Source organism: Cnephaeus nilssonii, assembly GCF_951640355.1.
Source record: "Cnephaeus nilssonii genome assembly, chromosome: 13".
Classification (NCBI taxonomy): Eukaryota; Metazoa; Chordata; class Mammalia; order Chiroptera; family Vespertilionidae; genus Cnephaeus; species Cnephaeus nilssonii.
Genome location: NC_137084.1, coordinates 21695707 through 21719056, shown reverse-complemented (window position 1 = coordinate 21719056; position 23350 = coordinate 21695707). Strand labels below are relative to the sequence as shown.

The following is a 23350-nucleotide window of genomic DNA, read 5'->3' as shown; positions in this document are numbered from 1 at the left end:
CCAGGCCTTTCAGAAGCCTTCGCTGCACCGGAGGCTTCTGAAAGGCCTGGTGCACCAGCGGATAGATACCCAGCTCCCCTGCAATCGAAAGCAAAAGCATGGGAGCTGGGTGCCTGTCCACTCAGGCACCAGGCCTTTCAGAAGCCTCCGCCGCGCTGGAGGCTTCTGAAAGGCCTGGTGCACCAGCGGACAGGCACCCAGCTCCCCCGTGATTGAAAGCGAAAGCGTGTAGGGGACCCTACACATGCATGATTCAATCATGCACTGGGCCTCTAGTTGTTATAATAAAGAGTTGTCAGGATGTCTTATACTCCTCAAGAGAGAGAAGAAAAAGTATATTTTTTGATGAAATAACTGCAATTTAATTTGAGGTGTGATATTAAATATTTAAGGGTATTGCTATGAACTGAGGAAAGGATATGTACTTGTTTTTAACATTGCATTTTCTCTAAAATGCCTTTCTATTCTTTTAAGCAAAACTATTATTTAATAGAGAGCACTTAAAAGGACTTTAGTTCACTGTTATTTTTTCTGGGTGTTTTTCCTTTCCCTTTTATTTTCTCTAACTTTGAAAAGGGAGATACCATTATTGTAAAATAAGGGATCACTTCTGGGCCTTCATGTTCTAATATATTAACTTGATGTTATTTACCCAAAATTTATAGCTTAATTAACTATTTGTTTTGGGAAGTGTGGGGATTGAATATTCTTTCTTTAAAATAATATTGATATAATTTTCTAACTTCACTCCAATTTTTAAAAAATCCTTTCCCTCATATTTTAAAAATCATTAGGACAATATTGGTACTTAATCACAAGATCTTAAATTTTCTTTAATGTTTTCTAAAGCATTAGATTTTTTCTAGTTTTAAGACAAAATGTGTCATTTTTAAATATAAAATCTTGATGAAATTAATACATTAAAATATCATGCTTGCAAACTCATGTAATCTTAAATGTGAGTATGATATTTTACTGCCTGTGTTTTTAGTAAGCTGGAGATAAATATACTTCTTAAGAAGGTCTAGAAGTAAAACCAAGTGTTTATTTGCCTACAGACTTAGAAAGTGTCTCTATATTTCTATAAGATACAATTAAAGAAGACCATTTTACTTCATTGTATGTTTTATAAAGATATTATAATTGCTTACTTACCTGTCAAACATTTTAGGGATTAGTGATTTTAAAGATATATTAAAAGCTAGCTTTGGTTGAATATATTGTCAAAATATCCTCTTGTGGTTGGTTGTTTAGGCTTTCAGACTTTTGGTGGGGACATAACTACAAACTTATTCAAACTTACTTTATTTTGGCCAGCTGCGGTAGCTCAGTGGTTGAGCATTGACCTATGAACCAGGAGGTCCCGGTTCAATTCCTGGTCAGGGTGGGTTTGATCCCCAGGTAGGGGTATTTAGGAGGCAGCCAATCAATGATTCTCTCTCATCATTGATGTCTATCTTTCCCTCTTCCTTCTTTGGAACCAATAAAAGTATTTTTAAAAACTCTAGTTTAAAATACAGCAAGAACTTCAGCATATCAAATGAGGTATATCAAAATACCTTATACATAGGTATTTTGGGAAAATTTGATGCCTGCCACACTAAAATTTGGAAGTCTAGAGAAACTGCTACTGTGTGTGTGTGTGTGTGTGTAAGTACATCATATACATAGAATAAAAGCTTGATTTAAAAGTAGTTAATAAGATAGATTCATCATATTAACTACTACAAAATGACCAACCTTCAAAATCACCAACCATTACTAGAGCCAATCCTAATTTGAGTAGTTAATTTACATAATAGAGAGAAAAACTAAATTACTTTTGTAAGAAAACTTGGTGGGATATTAATTTGGTTGATAAAAGTCATTGAAATGTCCCCATTCTATGGTGTTTTAAGTAATGTTGAATTTTCCAAAGATTAGAATTTTAATGTACATGAGATTTTTTAAATGAGTGGTGTTTTCTGAATTATCAGGAACAGTAGCTTGTATCATTCTTATAGAAAATTACCTCCATAGCATAGTCATTCACTGTTATGGTGATCATCTATATATATAATCTATATATATAATCTACACTGAGTGGCCAGATTATTATGATCTCTGAATGCATAATAATCTGGCCACTCAGTGTACTTATGTATAAGGGAAATCTTGCAAATCTTGATATGTCAAGGAGATGGTGGCCCCCAGCCTCTGGCTAGTAAGTCCTCTGCTTCTTTCTAACTACCTACAATGCAGTTCTTATACATGGAAAAGCCTTATTTTAAAATCCCAACTCTGTGGTCAGTCTACACTGAGTGGCCAGATTATTATGCTTTCAGAGATCATAATAATCTGGCCACTCAGTGTGTGTGTGTGTGTGTGTGTGATATATATATATTAGAGGCCCGGTGCATGCATTCATGCATGGGTGGGTTCCAGCCAGCCTGGCCAGGGGGAGGGGACATGGGCAGTTGGCCAGCCTGCCTGCTGGTCGAACTCCTGGTCAAGGGGACAATTTGCATATTAGCCTTTTATTATATAGGATATACACTGAATGGCCAGATTATTATGCGTTCAGAGATCATAATAATCTGGCCACTCAGTGTATATAATAGAGAAATATGCTAATTAACTGGGACGCCATAACAGGTCAACCGAACAGGAGGAGGTTGTGCACGCAGTGTTGGGGGCGGGGCAGCAGGGGCCTCCACGCGCCTGTGCTGGAGGTGGGCCTGATCAGCGTGACCGCGGCTGCTTCAAGGGCCAGAGAGGGAGGCAGGGCCAGACCGGCGACAAGGGTAGGCAGCGCCACGCGATTTCGCATCGCATGCTGGGCTCCTAGTCTTTTATAAAGCAACAACGTGTTTTCAGTGATTTGTTCTAATCAGAAAATAATAGCCAGAATGGCAAGGGTAGCTCTTACTGAGTACCTCTCTGAGCCAGACACCTGAGCTACATATCACTTCATTTAATTGGGAAACTATTCCTTGATCTGTTCTTATCATCTCACTGTGAATAACATTCACAAAATATCTTTAATTCTCTAAGTATTCCTTTACATGAAGCCTCGAAGCTTTGTATAAATTCCTAACTTGAGGAGACGTGAATGTAGACCCAGGAAAGTTGAGATAAATTTAAATCCTGTAAGTTATCGGTTAAGGAAAGAAAGGCAACTATCTTTTTATAGTACCCACTTAAGACTAGCCCACTGCAGAGTTTTATGTGCTTATATTTCATCTTAAATATACAAAAATTGGTGATTTGGTAGTTAAACAAGGGAAAGTAGGGAAGTAAGGAGTTGGAAAGTGTAATTTAAATGTTCAAAATGGATTAAAAAGTTAGTGGTCTCTATGTGGTTTATATGTGGCACAAACTGTACCACATATAAACATTTAGCCTAATCTTGCCCAAAGAAAACCTTTTTGCTCTAATCTTTTATGGCTGTTATCTTCATATACTTTTCAGTTTGTGTTTTAAGCTTTTGGTTTGAAGAACATTTGAAGTTGTCCTATGTACAGCTTTAAATGCTATAATGAAGGAACTAAATGTGAAATTAAAATATTTAGTTCTATAACAAATCCACTTAAGCATAACAGTATATAAATTTTTTATTGTTTTCCCTGTCAATTTGGAATGTTCTACTTATAATCATAAAATCGCCAAATGTTGGATTGTATTCTCTGTAACATATATTAAGTTCTTTGAAATCAACATTTATGCTACTTACGAAGCAAAAAATAAACTCTATCAAAGGAACTTTTCATACTAAGTTTTTCTATAAAATATTTGCCACTATAATACTTTTGGGGGGGAAGTTCTTAATTAGTGTTCTATTGTTTCCTTAACCCTAAAGCATTCTAATTACATTGTGTTCAATTGCACAACAATGTTGAATTGTTTTTTGTTTTAGAGTTTGTATTCCATTTATTTCAACAGCATCTGTATTTGAAGCCTGTTCAGACCTGTTTGCCTGCTAGGTGCCCTGGTGGGCTCTCTGGCAGGCCCCATAGCTGGATGCCTCAGATCTGGGGACCAGTGTGGTCTCCAACAATTGAAGTTTTAATATAATCCTGGCTGTCCTCGGGCATGAGCTTCCTTAACACTCCTTGCCAGGCATGTAGTATGAAAAGCCCATTTTGCAGATCAGAACACAGAGGCATCAATAGCTGCATTAACTGTCCAAGACAGGAAGCAAGTGATTAGTAGAACATGAGTTAGGTTTGAATGACCCCAAAACCCATTTTTTTGTGTGTGTTGTTGTGTTTTTTTTTTACTTTTTTATCAAATTTATTGGGATGATAATTGGTTTAAAAAATGATATAGGCTTTAGGTGTACGTCATCTATATATTCTATTGTGTGTTCCCCACCCTAAGTCAAGTCTCCTTTCATCACCATTTATCCCCTCTACTAGAGGCCGGTGCACGACATTCGTGAACTGGGGGAGGGGGGGTGGTCCCTCAGCCCAGCCTGCGCCCTCTTGGGAGCGGGCCTAAGTCAGCAGTCAGACATCCCCTGAGGGGTCATTAGCGCTGCCATGGAGGCAGGAGAGGCTTCCACCACCACTGCTGCGCTCGCCAGCTGTGAGCCCAGCTTCTGGTTGAGTGCCGCTCCCCCTGTGGGAGCACACTGACCACCGGGGGCAGCTCCTGCATTGAGCATCTGCCCCCTGGTGGTCAGTGCGTGTCATAGCAACCAGTCGTTCCACTGTTCGGTCAATTTGCATATTAGCCTTTTATTATATAGGATACCCTCTTCTACCTCCCCCAACCCCTGAGTAGTTTCTTTTTATATTATACTTTAAGTACATGCCATATTTTTATTTTTAAGTAACCTTGTGTTTGCAACATTAATTACAAGTAATACTTTACAAATGTTTTGAGAATAAAATAGTAATTGAATGTTCTATTTTTTTAGTGTAGTTCTAGTTTCCTAAAACTTGATTTTAAATTGATTTTTTATTAATCTTATTTGAGTTATATGTTCATCATCATATTATCCCAATTCAGATACTTAAAAGAACATTTTCTAGTTATATTGAAATTTTATTTTGTGATTGTGACGTTTTTGTTTGAAATGACAAATAAAATATTTATTTTAAGTTCTAAATATATTTAGAGCATGTCCAGACTTTGTGTATATTATTCATAATGAAAAAAGAATCTGTTTTAATTATCAGAATTTTTCTCCAAGGATTATTAAATATGAAGATAAAGATTAAAGTGGAATTTCTTTTCTTTAGTAGTTAAGCTACTGTGCACATTTAGGTCTTGGTTATTGAGTTAATTTATTAACAAGTGCTAAATATAACATTATTGAAATGCTTAACCACTGTTATGTTGAATGCCGCATGGCCCTATCAAGAGAATGGAGGACAGTACAGTATACTGTGAAAGTAATTGTAATGTGTAGTGTGTAATTACATATAATATGTAATTATTTCATAATAGCACCTTAAGCAAAGTATTGCAAAAGTGATTAAAATGTTCTTTTCAACAGCAATTTTAAAGTTATTGGAAATCTGTCCTTGGTAAAGTCTAACTTGTATGCTAAAAGTAATGTGAAAACGTAGATTAATTTTCTTATTTTGTTTTATTTCCAGGTGGAGGTTTGGCTGTTGGAACAGTTCTTCTTATTGGTTAGTATAGCATACATATTTCCGCTTTCTGGTCAGTTATCTTGTTGTGCGTAATGATTTTATGGGTTTTCCTATTCTGAACTTAAGTATTTAATTCTCTGCAGGAGTTAAGGAATATTAAAGAGAAATTGTCTTAAGTTCTAATTTAAATTCAAACTGATCTGAATTTGAAATAAATTAGGCTAGTATATCTGATAATGTAGCTCTTAGAAATGTTCACAGGGCACTGTCCTTCATTTTTAAAAAGAAGACTAGAATTAATGCCAATTGATTTTTCTGGAGAATCTCATAGTTAGAGTGAGATTATTGAGTGTTTAATTTAAGAAGTTGATGTGCTAACAAGTTCATTGTATATATCTCAGATTTATATCATTATTGTTTTCTTATTGAAAGATTATTAAAAGAAAAGTAATGAACTGATAAATCATATTTTTGTTTATCTTTAAAAGTACAATGGTTCTTATTTAAATATACATTCATAATACCATTTCCCTTTTTTTAGTTTAGATTGGAGAATCTTGGAAATGAAATAAACCTTGGCAGTTACATCAAAGCTCCCATCTAGCCACCAATCACTTTTCCATAATCCTTGACAGATATCAAACACCATTTGAGTACAGATTATCTAGTTAAAAGAACTCACTACTTCACAAAGCAATGTTTGTTGTTGAAAATACAATGATTTATTAGAAAGTTCCTTTTCTTAATGTTTACTCTATCTACTTATAACTGATTTTTGTTCCTAGTTTTGCCCTCTGTATTAATAATACAGAATTAATCTATCTACTCTTTCACATGACACTCTTAAAGTATTTGAAAATAACCGTTTTAACATCTAAAATCTTATCCAAACTAAATAGACATAGTTTATTAAATTAGTTTTTATGTATCTTGGTTTTCATCCTGGTTTTTTTCTTGTCACGCCTAGTCTATCATTGTCTCTTCAGCTGACTCCAGAACGGAATACAATATTCCACATTTATAATGACCTATACTAGAATTCTAGAAATGATGACATCTGTCCCATTTTTTTAAATTTATCTTTATTGTACATAAAAAATACTTGAAGGACTTTATGGAAAAAATAATTTACAGTTTTTATATAAATAAATAAATACATAACATACAAAAGGATATATAGAAAAAAATAAGTTGTCCTTGCAGTTCCTCAGTCCCCATACCCAGAGACAATACTGCCCTGGTAGCCCATTCAAATATTTCTACATAAGAAATATACTTGGGAGCATTTAGCACCTTTGCCTTTTCCATTTAATACATCTTAGAGAAAAGTCCTTGTGCATTCATATAGATATACTTTATTCTTCTTAACAGCATAGGATTTCATTGTATGGATATGCTATAATTTTTTTAAAATCATTTAGGTTAATTCCTTTTTTTCTATTACTAACAATGCTATTGTAAAAATCTTGTATATAAGCTTTGCATACATATGTAAACATTGCTTAGCTGCCTCCTCCTGGCTCCCTACCAGGAATTAAACCTGAAACCCAGGCATGTGCCCTGACCAGGAATTGAACAACCTTTCAGTGTACAGATGATGCCCAGCCAACTGAGCCACACCGACCAGGGCAACTGTTCCAAGTTTTAATAACTGAAACTGGTGGTGAGAAAATCAAGGAATCAGCTCTAGGTATCATTAAGAGATGAGAAAAGATTTTCATAGCATAGTGGTAAGTGGTGACTGGAAAGAATAAATAAAAACACTTCATATTTATATACTAAAGAATTGAGAGCTCTTTATAAACTGTTTACATATATAAAGAATGGCTAAAGAAATAGTGAAACATGCCCTAGCTCCGTGGTCGGCAAACTGCGGCTCTTTGGCCCCTTGAGTGTGGCTCTTCCACAAAATATCACGGCCTGGGCGAGTCTATTTTGAAGAAGTGGCGTTAGAAGAAGTTTAAGTTTAAAAAATTTGGCTCTCGAGAAATTTCAATCGTTGTACTGTTGATATTTGGCTCTGTTGACTAATGAGTTTGCCGACCACTGCCCTAGCTGGTTTGGCTCAGAGGATAGAGCGTTGGCCTGTGGATGAAGGGTTTCAGGTTCGATTCCAGTCAAGGGCATATGCCTGGGTTGCAGGCTTGATCCCCAGTAGGGGGCATGCAGGAGGCAACCGATCAATGATTCTCTCTCATCATTGATGTTTCTATCTCTCCCTCTCCCTTCCTCTCTGAAATCAATAAAAATAAAAAATAAAAAAAAAGAAATAAAAGAAATAGTGAAACAGAGCAAGAAGTGTCTTAACTGGGGAAAATTGTCCACAGCAATACCTGCAATAAACAAATGAAATAAGATAAAGATTTAAAAGTGTCAGGAAAATAGATAATTAGAAAGTCATTGTTGTATATTGTAAATAACATTTTAATAGGTAGTCAATGAAATGATAGGAGCAGCTCATTTGGACTTTGATATAAGGAAAAATTGATACTCTTCTTCCTATCCTCTGGCTTCAGTCTACCCCTTGGCCTAATGAACAAGTGTGATTCCATTTCCATATGACAGCCTGTCAAATATTTAAGGACAGCTCCCTTGCATCCCTTAGATCTCTTTTTCTTCAAGCTAAATATCTCATTTCTCATGCTTTCAGGTCCCTTGACCATACCACTCACACCATTCTGAAGATACTTTAGTTTATGTAAATACCCAAGTGAAATATATTATTGTCAGTCTGGTTGACTACTAGAATAGATGAGGACAATCAGCTCTCTCAACCTAGGAATTAGACTATTAATTCTGGCCAGAACCACATTTGCTTTTTGGCAGTTCTGTCACATCATTATCATTTTTCTTGGTCAGTGTTAAGGGGATTCACTAAATAGATTAATTAAATGCTTATTGTACAACTTCAAAATTTGTTTCACAAAATTGGTAATTTTCAGCTTGAAGAGCATAGTGTTTTTGCAAATCCCTAAATAGGTGATGTTCCTCCTGTTAGTTTTTTGTGCCTCAAAGGAGTCTTTGAAAAAATAGAGTTGATAACTATTAGAGAGAGAGAGAGAGAGAGAGAGAGAGAGAGAGAGAGAGAGAGAGTTATGATAGGGTGTGTTTTCAGCAAACTACAGTAGATCTGGCTGATTTATAAGACAAAGGTGGATTTTTGTTTGTTGTTTGTTTCCCTTAATTAATTCTACAAATATTTACTAGATATACACGATGTGTCCAATTCTAGGGTTGTACCATTGAGAAGCGTTCTCTGCCATGAGGATCTTGTGGCTTGGTGGGGAAATTTCAATAATGTGTATTAAAGGCTATAATAGGAGTTAAGATGCTTTCTAAAGCAAGTGATCATCTCACCCAGAAAGGCTTTTCCAAAAATGGAGTTACATAATCTGGGTCTGGGAGGGTTTGAGGGAATTAGCTAGCTGTTCCTCAGAACTTTTTGTATATTGCATTCTAGAACTGTATGATGTAATCGATTAAGGCAGTTGATGAGATTGTTCAGATTTTCTATTTTTTTAATAATTTTTTTCTTCAGTTCTATCAATTACTAAGATGTGTATAATAAAATCTCCAAATATAATTTATGTTTATATTTTCTTAGTTCTGTCAATTTTCCTTTAAATAGTTGTATTTTTTATGAAATTCAAAGTAAAAATAATTTGTCCATATACATATCTGTATATAAATACATAATACACAATCACAGTGTTTTATAATTTCCCATATATTTATCATCAATTTGTATTCTTTTTTCCTTCCTATAAATGTAAGTTACCATGTTGTGTCATTTTCCTTTATCTTTTAATGATCTATATTACAAGTCAGCTGTCAATGAATTGCCTCAGTTTTCACCTCAATTTTTTTGTTAATTCTCACCTGAGGATATGCTTAGAGAGAGGAAGGGAGAAAGGGAGAGAGAAAGAAACATCAATGTGAGAGAAACATGGATGGTCTGCCTCCCATTTGCGCTCTGACTAGAAATTAAACCCGCAGCCTAGGTATGTTCCCTGACTGGGAATCAAACCCACAATCTTTTGGCGTATGGGATGATGTTCAAACCAAGTCACCTGGCCAGGGTTGACCTCAATTTTTTAATACATTTTGTGAATTTACAATTGGAATGAGGTAGCTAGTGTCAAGATTTGGTGTCAAGATTAAGTTGGGTTTGTTTTTCAACTCTTCAAATATATAATTACCATTTCTTCTAGCCTTCATTGTTTCTGATGACAAATCAGTTGTTAATTGTATTGTTGTACCCCTGTATATCATATTATTTTTCCCTTCTGCTTCCAAGATTATGATGTTCTTAGATTTGGTTTCTTTGCATTTATCCTAGTAGAGGTTTCCTGTGCTTCTTGGATCTGTAACTGAATATTTTCATCAAACTTGGGGAAGTTTTGGCCATATTTTGGCCATCACTTCTTTAAATATTGTTTCTGCTTCTTTCTGTCTCATTGTCTAAGACTCCAATTAAACACTGGTCGGACTTCTCTGTATTGCTCCACATGTCTCAAGTTCTGTTTAATTTTCTTTTCTATGTTCTTCAGATTGCATAATTTCTGCTGATTGGCCTTCATGTGTTTTTTTTCTTCTATCTTTAATCTACTCATGAGATCACCAAGTAAATTTTTTATTTAGAGAATCATAATTTTAAGGTATAAATTTTCTATCTACTTCATTTTTATAGTTTTCATTTCTCTGTTGATTTTTTTCTGTTTACTTGTTGATACCATACGTTTTTAATACTTGGTATACATTTTTCTTTAATTCTTTGAACATATTTATAATGGGTGTTTTGAAGTATTTTTTTTTTGTTGTTGTTGTTAATCCTCACCCTAGGATATTTTTCCCATTGCTTTTTATAGAGTGGGAAGGGGGAGAATGAAAAAGAGAGAGAGAGTGAGGGAGACATATCATTTGGTTGCCTCCTGCACGTGCCCTGGCTGGGGCCAGGTACATGCCCTTGACTGGAATCAAACCTGCGAACCTTTCGGTGTGTGGGCTGACACTCTAACCACCAAGAACACCAGCCAGGGCTAAAGTCTTTTTCTTTTAAATCCAACTTTTGAGCCCATTTGGAATCAGTTTCTTTGGAGTGTGTTTTCATTAGTCTGGATCATATTCAGTAATTTTTGGTTGAAACCTGTATGTTGTAAATAGTAACATTGTAATGATTCTGAATTTTATTATGTTCTTCTGAAGATTACTTGTTTTTTTGTTTTAATAGGTAGTTAGCTTGCCTGGGCTTAAATTATTAACTCATTTTAGTATACTATGCAGCAGATAATATCTCTATCCAGTTTTTTCACCTTTCAATGTTGCTTTTTCAGCCTGGTCACACAAGAATGGTCCTTGGAATCACAAAGTTTACTCAATGGCCAAATATTTGTACAAAATACATACTCGGATTTTGGGCTCACACTTTCTATAATCCTCAGCCTTAGTTCTGTTCTCTGACACCTCAAGTCAATAGACTTCAGCTTTTTATAGTACAAAATTCTGCTCTCAGATTGGGAAAAGCATACCTTTAAAAGGAGCAGAAAATTTGCAAATCTCGCATGCATAATAACCCTCTAAATTTTGTGGCTACAATAGATGGAGAATGATTTTTATAAAAGTCAGGAAGACTCTATTAAGAGTATCAACTTCAAAATAAGTCTCTTAGCCTATCTAACTGTACCTTAGGAAAACATAATTATTGCCTTACCTCCTATAATTGTTTTAAGGAGAAAAACTATAAAAACACCGGATTGTTCATGGTATATGGTAGGATTCTGACTATATTATTTTTTTCTTTTTTACAGAAGAGGATAAATATAATACTTATTCTCCTTTGCTCTTCAAGTATTTCCTGGCAGAAGGAATCGTCACTGGGCATACTTTGTTGGTCGCATCTGCAAAAGAAGACCCTGCTGACATATTACAGGTATAGATTAGATTGTATTCTATATGTTCAATATTGCATCTTGAATATTTTATGAAAACATATTGTTTATATATATATATATATATATATATATATATATATATATATATATATATAATATAATATGTTTGTACAAATGCAATTATGTTTGTATATGCACTAATGGGACCCTACATGCATTTTTTTTTCTCTTAAAAGAATCAAATTTATTTAAGCAGATAGTTTCCTCTTTTTGGAAGAATTGTTTATTCCCCCTACTGGAGATCAAGCCCACCACCCATAAGTCATGGAATAAGTAACAATTCATTTAAAATGAACCATATCATATTTGATGAATTAGTATAACAAGATATTTAGTAATGAAATATGAAAATTAAGACTACATCTTCAGAATTTTTTATGGACTTTAAATTCATAAGTAAAAATTAAAATTCTATGTTAATAATTTGAAAGCATTCTTTTATATCCCAAAATATCAACCTTTTACTCAAATACTGAACTCATTTGTTAAGATCTTATTCATTGTACCACATATCTTTTGCTTTATTGGAGTCTTTGGTTATAAATGAGATCAGAGATACCAGTTGATTTAGAATTAGATGTAGCAGTATTATTTGATAAACAATGTAAAGTTTTAATTTCTATTAAAAAGGTTTCTTTTCCTTCTGTTAATTTGGTGTCAAGATTAAGTCTGTGTTTGCTCTTCATCTTCAATTTACTGATCATGGAACAAAAATTAAAATTCTGAATCCAGGGAGTGGTCACTTGTTTGCTCTTAGTACATTAAAATACATTCTGGTCTTTCTGAGTAAATAGAATGCAAAAATATCTCAGATCTATCTTGCTTTTTGTGTTCTGCCAAAAATTGCAATAGCTGTAAGAATGAAGTTAAAGAAACACTCCTTGGTTGGCCAGATATATTCTTTAACTTTTTTTGTTATTGTTATACTCACTTCCAAAGTTGTAATTTTAATACATCATGTTAAAATAATAAAAAATAATTCTGGTCCTTCTACTTTGCAAGCTTTGTTGCATGTTCAATAACATAACACATTTTCTCATGCATTTTTACTTTTTTAGCCTGTATAATATTTATTGTATTTCCTATCAAAATTATTTTGTTACTGTATACCTTTTATCCACAGTATAAGGACAAATATTAGACAAGCCCTTTGAAGGCAGAGTTGTAATCGGTGTTATGTTCCCTTCATTTGTTTGTCAACAATTTATTTGTTCAGAAAATTATCAGAACATACACTTTTCAATGCTTATAAGTCTGAAGTACTAGCTGAGTCGAAAATTTGCTGTTTGGCCCCAGGGTTTCCCTCTTCCGCCCGCCCTCACCTACCCGCCTTGCTACTCCTGAGATCTTATTTAAAATTCTAAATTCTCCTCTGGCAGCTTCAATTAGAGCTTCTTTGGCAATCTAAAAAGACTTAGAAGAAACATGCAAAGGCTCAATACTACTTCCAGCGACCTACATTTGTAGCCAGCTTTTAAAAGAGGGCATGTGCCTTATTTTCCAATAGGAATGAAAGTTAAGATAAAAGTATAAAGGAAAAATAAACTCAACTCTCTGTCACTACCTTGTGAAAACCATCTCTGATATAACATTAAAATAAACGCACATTTGTATTTGATGTTTGTGCATCAGCCAACAAAAAAGGGGGCTTTTGCATGCAGAAAGGTAACCTAAGTCATATAGTAAAAATTCCATACTCTGTAATATTTATCCTCAAGAAGGTGAAATATATGTAGGATCTCGGCTTAGATTTTAATTTCTGTGTTGCTACTTAACTGGTGACAGGATCTTGTGCAAGTCACTTAACCTTTCATATTAAGATAGGGATAATACCCCAGCTACCTCATTCCAGAGTTCCAAATTTAAAATATCTGGGAGGTTTGCTTTCTAAATCACACACATTGCTTTCAAAAATTTTATTTCGAGCTCATAAAAAAATGAATTGTTGTACTTGATGGTTATTGTTATGCTCAAAAGAAATGTCAAAATCTTAGCACTATTATATAGCACTTTATCATTCTTTGAAAATAAGCCACAAAGGCCAGAATTGGGAATATTAGAAGGAGAGTTCATTTTTCTTCTGAATACTTTTACCAAAAAAAAAAAAAAAGTAGTTAGAAGAAAATATTCGATCTTTTGGGGAATGATACATGATTTGAAATTCTGAAAACCAGAATCATTAAAAGTAAAAAGAAATACTTTTTCATCAGCTCCCAAATTAACATATTATCCCTGTACATGAGATATTAAAGGATACCATGAAAAGAAGAAGGCAGCACACCATCAAGGGTCATAGATTAAGCAGACAGTACAGAAGGATAACTGTACGGTGTGACAGTCCAAAAGAAGGCTACTTCTCCAACTAGTGTTGGAATGATTCTTCAGTGGCCAGTCTTTCTTTCCTGAAATTTTAAGTTTTGTTCAACAAAAAAATGATAAGCAGTTGCAGAAAGTGGCCTTAGCTCACCACATCAATCTTTTAATATTCTGGAATAGTAATGAACTCAGAAGCACTTGAAATGTGCTATTTTTGTAAAATAGTCTTACTTCAGTTCTGTTATTTATGTGCGTGTGTATCTAAAAGACGGTGCTAGGTTTCAGAAACAAGGTAGAGAGTATTAAACTGAAAATGAATTGGAAGTAGAAAGTAGAGTTGAGACTATGAAGTGAAACTTCTTACCTTTATATTCTTGAAACAGATTACAATATACAGAGAGCTATAGAATTAAAGAAAATCGATTTTATGCCTTTATTCAGGACTCAATGAGCAGAAAGAATCAGTTTTGTTCTATTGACACCTAATGTACTACAGGATGTAATATTCAAAATTAATAAAAATAAAGGGATATCCAATTTCATATAGTACCCCACAATACCCTAAGGATTTTTGTTTGTGACATTTTCCATAAGCTGTATTTATTCTGGAAAAATAAAAGAATATGACATCAGACAAAACCAGTCGCTTGTGTATTCCTGAGCCAGGGGTTTAACTGATCAGGATCTCTTAAATGAAAATAAATGCCTAATTTGATTTCTAATTGAGATTTCTTTGACAGTAAATATTCCTGAAACTTTAGAATATATATTTTCCAACAATGTAAAAATTTTATTACCTGAATTTAATAAATAATTATAAGATTATTATCACTATCCTAATATAATTATATTTAGAAATGTTTTAGTTATATCAGGTTTTTATAAATTAGTTTATATTCAATAAAGTCAATTAATACTTAAAGGAATTTTGTAAGAATCCTATGCCAAGATAAGAATCCTTCTATAACTCAAATAATTATTGCATAAACTGTTTATTTAATATAGATTTTCATATATCATATTTTGTTAAAAACCGGTTACTGAACACCCTTATACAGTAAACATTTACTAAAGAAGATCATTGCACATGATCTCACCAACCAAACCTGCTAATACCAGTGAATTGGTGGATAATTTAGTCTACTCAAAATATATGACTTTTTTTTTAACGTATGACTTTTAAAAATGTCTTTATGTAGCATCGCCTATACCCTGGATTTCCATGTCATCTACATTTCCCAATGTTTTAACAATTTAAGTCGACTTTCCCCCATATACTTTTTTTTAAAATTAAATTTCTCTTTATTGTTGAAAGTATTACAAATGTCCCCTTTTTTCTCCCATTGACTCCCTTCCCTCCACTCCTGTCCCCTCCCCAGGCCTTCACCCCACTATTATCTGTGTCAATGGGTTACACATGTATACATGTAAGTTTTTTGGTTGCTCTCTTCCCTCCCCCCACTCTCCTTCCCTTGAGGATCCTCAGTCTGTTGCATGCTTCCATGTCTCTGGATCTATTTTGTTTGTCAGTTTGTTTTGTTCATTAGATTCCACATATAAGTGAGATCATGACATATATTTTTAAATACTTAACTAGAGATGATGTGAAGGGCAGACATACTTTTAATATATGATATATGGATACTCAGGTTGGATATTTGGTGTACTTTGTATTCACATTATGATAATCAATAATATCTTTGGATTTGTTTATCTTTCAGAAAATAAATAGCCCCCACCCCCCCAAAAAAAAACAACCTCAAAATCAACAAAGTAATATACTTACTGACACAATATAATATACTTGCTGATTCATGGATAATGCTTAAGTAGTATTAATTATACAGTTACCAAAACCTGCAAGGATCAAAAGATTTTATTTTTAAGAAGGATTTCTCATGCTGCACGGATTATGTTGCTACATAATAGCTCAGTAGTACTTCTGCTCAATTGTAAAATAGCTTAGAGAGGAGTATGATGCCTATAGTTGGTATAATGCATTGGTAATTAAGAGGGTGGGAGGTTAGGCTTCATTAACTGCTGAGGGATTGTATCTTGGGTTTTATTATGCCCTAGAGAACATAAAAAGTGAGAAGGGTCAAACTGTTGGAATCAGATTTTGCTTGTGCATCTGCCAAAACAAAGATCACAAACTAATATAGCAGTAGGCAAAGAATGGCTTGAATTGAAAGGGAACAAATATATTTGCAGCGTCTTATGGATAAGGATAAATGTTTCTGATGAAAAATACATATGTACTTAAATACTGGGGTATATTTTGGTATTGGAAGTTTGTAATAATTTTATTTTCATATGGGTTTTTCTTAAAGTAGAATAAATAGTTCTTTTTGTCTGAAGGTAGGGCCAGTTGCTTTATTATGTTTTTTCTAACCTGATTCAATTAATTAAAAGAGGTAGAGAAATTTTATATTTCCAAGCCTATTTTCTATATAGAATTTATGAAGCCTGCTTTTTATTTTTTAATTCCTGATCCTTGCTACCCAATATATGCAAACTGTAAGCACCACATTGCAGGAAATAACCAAAAACCTGATATTTTTTCTTTTAGAAAACAAGAATATGACAATAGAGTGTGTTATAAAGGGCTAGACAGTAAATATTTTTTGGCCTCGCAGGCCATATGGTCTCTGTTACAGCTACTCAGTTCTACTCTTGTATCACTAAGACAGCCATAGATACTTCATAAGCAAATGAGCATAATTGTGGTCCAATAAAACTTTATTTACAAAAACAGGTAGCTGGCTGACTTTGATTTACAGGCTATAATTTGCTGACCCTTTGAGTACCCCAAAGCCATTAAGATTTTCTACTTAGCCGAACCGGTTTGGCTCAGTGGATAGAGCGTCGGCCTGCGGACTCAAGGGTCCCAGGTTCGATTCCGGTCAAGGGCATATACCTTGGTTGCGGGCACATCCCCAGTAGGGGGTGTGCAAGAGGCAGCTGATCGATGTTTCTCTCTCATCGATGTTTCTAACTCTCTATCCCTCTCTCTTCCTCTCTGTAAAAAAATCAATAAAATGTATTTAAAAAAAAAAAAAAAAAAGATTTTCTACTTAATTGTTTTCTGAAAATTTGCTGTTATTCTTTCCCTATTGAATTGCCTTGGCACCAATATAGAAAATCTATTAACTGAATATATGGGTGTGTTTCTCTGAATATATGGTTCTGTTCCATTAAATCATATGTCTGTCTTACATGAACTTCATTTTTCTACTTTCATAATTTCTTGAAACCAGGTATTTTTTTAGTATAAAATTGTAAAATATATCAATAATTTTAATTTTGATTATATGTTAATATATTTTTGTTAATCAGTCTAAATAAAATATAACCACATTAAAATTAATTTCTCCTTTTTTTACGTTTTAAATGTAGCTTTTAGAAATTAAACATGTGGCTCACATTTGTGGCTCAAATTAAATATTTTTTTGCAAATAAAAATATCTCTAGTTTTATGTTTATTTCTGTGATTTAATGAAAGTAAAATGAACATACAATATAAGTGGCAAGGTAACATTGCCTGGAATGCAGTTGGCTCACAATACGTGGTTTTATTTTTCCATTATTTTTATATTATTATTATTATTTTAATTCTTTATTGTTTAAAGTATTACATATGTCTCCTCTTCCCCCCATTGACCTCTCCCCAGCCACTCCCACCCCCAGCACATGCCTTCACCCCATATTGTCTGTGTCCATTGGTAATGCTTATATGCATGCCTGCAAGTCCTTTGGTTGATCTCTGCCCCCGCCCCCCCCACAACAACACACAGACACCCTTTCCTGCCTTCCCTCTGAGGTTTGACAGTCTGTTTGATGCTTCTCTGTCTCTGGATCTATTTTAGTTCATCAGTGTATGTTGTTGATTATATTCCACAAATGAGTGAGATTATGTGGTATTTATCTTTCTCCAACTGGCTTATTTTGCTTAGCATAATGTTCTCCATGTCCATCCATACTGTTGTGAATGGTAAGAGTTCTTTCTTTTTATAGCAGTGTAGTATTCCATTGTGTAGATGTACCATAGTTTTCTAATCCACTCATATGCTGATGGGCACTTAGGCTGTTTCAAATCTTAACTATTACAAATTGTGCTGCTATGAACATAGGGGTGCATATATCCTTTCTGATTGGTGTTTCTTATTTCTTGGGATATATTCCTAGAAGTGGGATTACTGGGTCAAATGGGAGTTCCATTTTTAATTTTTTGAGGAAACTCCATACTGTTCTCCACAGTGGCTGCACCAGTCTGCATTTCCACGAGGGTTCCTTTTTCTCCGCATCCTCGCCACCAGCACTTGTCATGTGTTGATGATAGCCATTCTGACAGGTGTCAGATGGTATCTCATTGTTGTTTTGATTTGCATCTCTTGGATGATTAGTGACTTTGAGCATGTTTTCATATGTCTCTTGGCCTTTTTATGAAATCAGGTACTTTTAAGTCCTCTAACTTTTTTCTTTTGCAAACTTGTCATGGGAGTGGCAGCTCCAAGGAACTCTGATCACGTTTGGGGTCCTTAAAAATCCAGGAAGGATGCCCTAACTGGTCTGGCTCAATGGATAGAGCATCGGCCTGCGGACTGAAGGGTCCCGGGTTCGATTCCGGTCAAGGGCATGTACCTTGGTTGTGGGCACATCCCCAGTGGGAGGTGTGCAGGAGGCATATGATTGATGTTTCTCTCCCATCAATGTTTCTAACTCTCCATCCCTTTCCCTTCCTCTCTGTAAAAAATCAATAAAATATATATTTTTTAAAAATCCAGGAAGGTCAATAGCCTTCCTTAATTCCATTCTGCCTTGTGTGTTCCCTTTAGTTTAAACTGAAGTGTCTGTACCAGTGTAATTCCATCTCTATTCCTGGATTCTGCTGAGATGGCTGCTTTAATCCAAGTGTCACACCCATGATCTTTTTATCAAATGGTTGTTCAGCCATAACTGTTCCTTCAGAACAAGCTTTTTCATTTTTTGCAATATGGATAAGCTAAGATTTTTCCAATTCAAGTTCTCTTTCCTTTTGGCTGAAATTCCTTTGTTAATTCATTTCTCCCTTTTTGCATTTTACTCTAAGCACTTAGGAGGAACCATGCCGCTCCTTCAAAACTTAGCTTACAAATCTCCTCAGCTAAAATCCATTTTCATCACTCCCAAGCAGTACCTTCCACAAAACACTAGAACACGTCAGCCCAGTTCTTTGCCACTTCATAACGTTTTCCATAATGCGTTCCTTATATTTTCCTCCTGTTTTCAATAATATGTTCCTCATTTTCATTTGAGACTTCACCAGAATCACCCTTAACTTCGCTAACTTCTAGCTTGCATCTCAAAACTCTTCCAGCCTTTGGAATTATCTAATTCTAAAACCACTTTCATATTTTTAGCTATTTGTTACAGCAGTAGCCATTTTTTTGGTACTAGAATCCCTCTTGGTCATCTTGGGCTGCCATAGCAGAATACCACAGACTGGGTGACTTAAAGACAGATTTATTTTCTCACAGTTCTAGAGGCTGGGGTTAGCTAGTGGAGTCTCTCTAAAGGTATTTTCTCTTAATTTTGTCAGTTTCCCCAGGGAGGAATCTTCTAATTTCCCAATCTCCTGCCTGTTCCCAGTAAGGAGAGCTTCTGGCCTTCTGAGAGTTTAGCAGTGGGAGCCAGCTGTGTCTGTGTGTATGAGAAGAGGAAGCTGCCTTGCCCTCTGCCTGCAGATTTCTGTGTTCCTTGTCTTACACATGATGTCTCACCCCTGCCCTCTGTAGTGCTCCTGCTTCCAGAGTTTGTCCAACTTGACCTCTCCATTTCTCTTGCACAGTCGGGGAGGAGGAGTATCCTGGCTCTGTGGGGAAAATGGAGGGTCTGGGGGTCTTATTGTTTCTTTTAAAGACTTTCAGCAAATTTTCCTGTTTACACACGAGAGTGTTACTCCTTGCTTGCTGCAATTACTGCTTTGCTTTTCAGGTATGCCAGTTGTTGAGGTTTGTTAAAGCCAAGTGGTAGAAACTGGATTGTTTCACATTTTTCTCTATTATTTTCTAGATGTTTATATATCTCAGAGAAAATAATTTGAGATGCAAAGGATATATTACAAACAATGTTTATTGTATTATTCTTGGACTGCAGACAACCTAAAGATTCAACAGTAGGAAATGATAAACTGAATGTTAATTAAGCTATATAATTCAATATGCAGCCACTGAAAATCTTACTTTAAACAAAAAGGTAGAAATGCTCACAATATCATAATTTTAGAACTCAAATACTATCCTACCTAATAAAATAGTAATATGCAAATTGACCGCACCTTCGCTACGCCCAAGCCACGCCCGCCATCCAAAGCCACACCCACCAGCCAATCAGGGCGAGTATGCAAATTACCCAACAAAGATGGCGGTTAATTTGCATACGCTGAGGGAGGGAGGAGTGAAGACTAAAGACAACTTAGAAGGAAGACGGAGGAAAAGTGGAAAGCAAGATGGCTGCTGGAGGGAAAGCCCAGGCGGGGTGGGGTGGGGCGGAGTGGGGCGGAGTGGGGCGGGTGGCAGCAGCGCGGGTGCAGGTGTGGTGGCCACAACAGCGGTGGCAGCGGCAGCGCATGCGGCCGCAGCGGTCGCTTGCAGGATTTTTCCTGCAAATGGGCTACTAGTATGTTATAATATGCAAATAGTTAATATGCATTTTTAAAAAATATATGTAAAAGACTGGAGGGAAATACTTAAATATGTTCAGAGTTATTATTTCTGGTTACGTGGTTAATAGGTTATCATTTTCTTTTTTATATGTTTTTATATCACATGATCTCACTCCTATGTGGAAGCTAATTAACAAAATAAACTGATGAATAGAGTGGATCCAGAAACATGGAAGCACAGAACAGAGCACAGAATCTTAGAGGGAAGGCCAGGGAGGGTGGGTGGATGGAAGGTGATCAACCAAAGAACTTGTATGCATATATGCATACGACATGGACACAGACAATAGGGTAGTGAAGGCCTGGGGTGGGGGCTGGCTGGAGGGAGTCAGTGGGGCAAAAAAGGGAACATATGTAACACTTTCAACAATAAAGATAAGAAAAAGGAACCTAGTGACTCCTACATCTTAATAGGCTTCATAATCACATTTCTAAACTTACTGGAGAATATGTTAATGTCGCTTGAAGCAAAGAATCATTGATCAGTTCAACAATTCTTTCACTTTTACTTCATTTTTGTTTTATAAATTAAAGTACAAAATTATTAATAGCATTTTATCATATCCTTCTTTTATTTGTCTAACATATCTATGTATGTATACACATAAGTATATGCTGGTAATGTCATTAGTGATTATTGTGGGAGAGGTTGGCTTTTTTAACTTTATTCTTTTGTCATAGTTATTATTGTGTCCCTGGGAGGAAAAAAATGTTAACCCAAATATTTATATTATTAACTGGTATTGACAGTCAAAATGTATGGCTCTGAGTATTGGTTAAGACAGTTATTTGACTGACTTCATATAATCTAACATTACTTGAGTGCTTAATATGTGGCATGCACCATTCTCTATATTTTACATTTTTAATTCATTTTTTCCTTACAACAATGCATTGAAGTAAATACTTCCCCCCCCCCCCCCATTCTTCAGATAATAAATGAAGACATAGAGAAGTCCAGTAGGTGTTCAGCATAACTATTGACACAAAGCTACTAGTGCAAACAGTAAAGTCAAGATTTGGGCCCAAACAATCTTGTTGCAGAATTCAAACTCATAACCACTATGCCATATTGTACTATACATCTTAGAAATACTTACTTTCATCGGAAAAAGTAGTTACTTTATATTTTGTAAAATACTAATACTACTCTAGGTACAATGGATTCAGAGCTTACATGATATAACTAGTTTCTAATGCTATCATAAATTAAAATGTGAATCTAATTGGAGGTCTTTTAGGAATTGACTATCATATATGATGCTGAATGCATTGTCCAGCTGATTAGTTGACTTGATTCTAAGACAAGTACATCTGACCTTGAAAAGTAAAGGTTGAAATTTAGACTATTAGTGATACAGCACAAGATCGTGTTTACTAAGTCAGCCTCACATTATCTTTGCGATTCTGGCTAAGAAAAGATACAATTATTGCATGGGCTTTCCTTCTCCAAGAAACTTATGTACTTTTTTCTTTGCATTATTTCTATAGTACCTTTTCACACACCAAAAAAAAAAAAAAAAAAAAAAAAATGTTGTTGTTGTGTGTGTGTGTTTCTTAAAAAAAAATTGTTTTCATTATGTTTTCTGTAGTCACTCAGTAGGTCAGCTTCCAAAAAAACAAGTAAAATTGGAATCCATTGTCTCTTCATTTAAGCACAGATTTTAAACTCTCCTTTTATTTTTTAAAGAAGAGGCATAAGCTTGCAGGTGCAAAACTAATATTTGATATGGGCAAAAAAAATGTCTTTACTCTTAGTTATTTTTTCACCCATTATTTCGGTGAAAGAGTTTTTGAATTCTAGAATTACAAACCAGTAAACAGATTGCGCACAAGCTTTATTTTTACCTTGTGGCAAACATAACAATAATTACATGTAATATAGTACATAAGTGCTAATTTGAGACTTTGCTTTAAGTGTATAAATTTAAAATATGAGCACAGCCTTTTGTTGTACCAGCAGTTGATTTTGGTTAGTATAAAAATTGGAATATTTTCTTTAAATTCCAGTTCATTGCTAAAAATTTAAACTGCACATTTAATATTATATTTACCCCCTTTCTCTGTTTTAGATTTATATTTGTTATGACTTTGTGCTTGAACCAATTTTAAGACATCAAGTTTTAATACATTAGAAAATTCTAGTATTGCTAATATCATTATTTAAGAAAATTGTCTCTCTTTTTTTTTTTTGCCACACATGCTCAATAATGTGTCGTTCTGTTTTCTTAGGGACTTCCTGCACCGTTACTTGATGATAATTACAAAAAAGAACTTGGTGAAGATGTACATAGTCATGAAACACCAGAATTTAACAGTAAGATGAAAATAGCTTGGCGTTATCAGCTGTTACCTAAGATGGAGGCAAGTCAGCATACAAACTATGCATTTCTAAAATTTGCAAATAAATTTGTTTTCATTTTATGGAATCTCTTGTACAACTGTTAAAGTGCAATACAGTGTATACTTGTTTATTTAAATAACTAGATATATTTCATTTATAGCGTATTTGATCAAGATGACATATTTCTTAATAATAAAATTATAGCAAATAGTGTTTCTTTTTAAGCCAAAATAGATTATTTCATTTCTTCCATAGTCTCCATACGGATTCTTTTATTCTAGGGTTGCAAGCCAGTGTAAGTGAACTAGCAAAGCCATTTATTATATATATTTTTAATTTTTATTGAATTTATTGGGATGACATTGGTTAATAAAATCATATTGGTTTCAGGTGTACAATTCTGTAATTCATCATCTGTATATTTGTGTTCACCACCCAAAGTCAAATCTCCTTT

General features: G+C 34.6%; 1 protein-coding gene across 2 annotated transcripts in view; it reads left to right on the top strand.

Annotated features, from left to right (window-relative positions):
- Nucleotides 1-23350, top strand: part of ELP4 (elongator acetyltransferase complex subunit 4) — a 170170-nt gene that overhangs the window by 3907 nt on the left and 142913 nt on the right. For both annotated transcript variants that reach the window (XM_079786923.1, XM_079786924.1), the window contains exons 2-4: nt 5586-5621; nt 11390-11511; nt 22785-22916. In XM_079786923.1, the coding sequence (XP_079643049.1) occupies nt 5586-5621; nt 11390-11511; nt 22785-22916 (290 nt within the window). The remainder of the gene's footprint in view (nt 1-5585; nt 5622-11389; nt 11512-22784; nt 22917-23350) is intronic.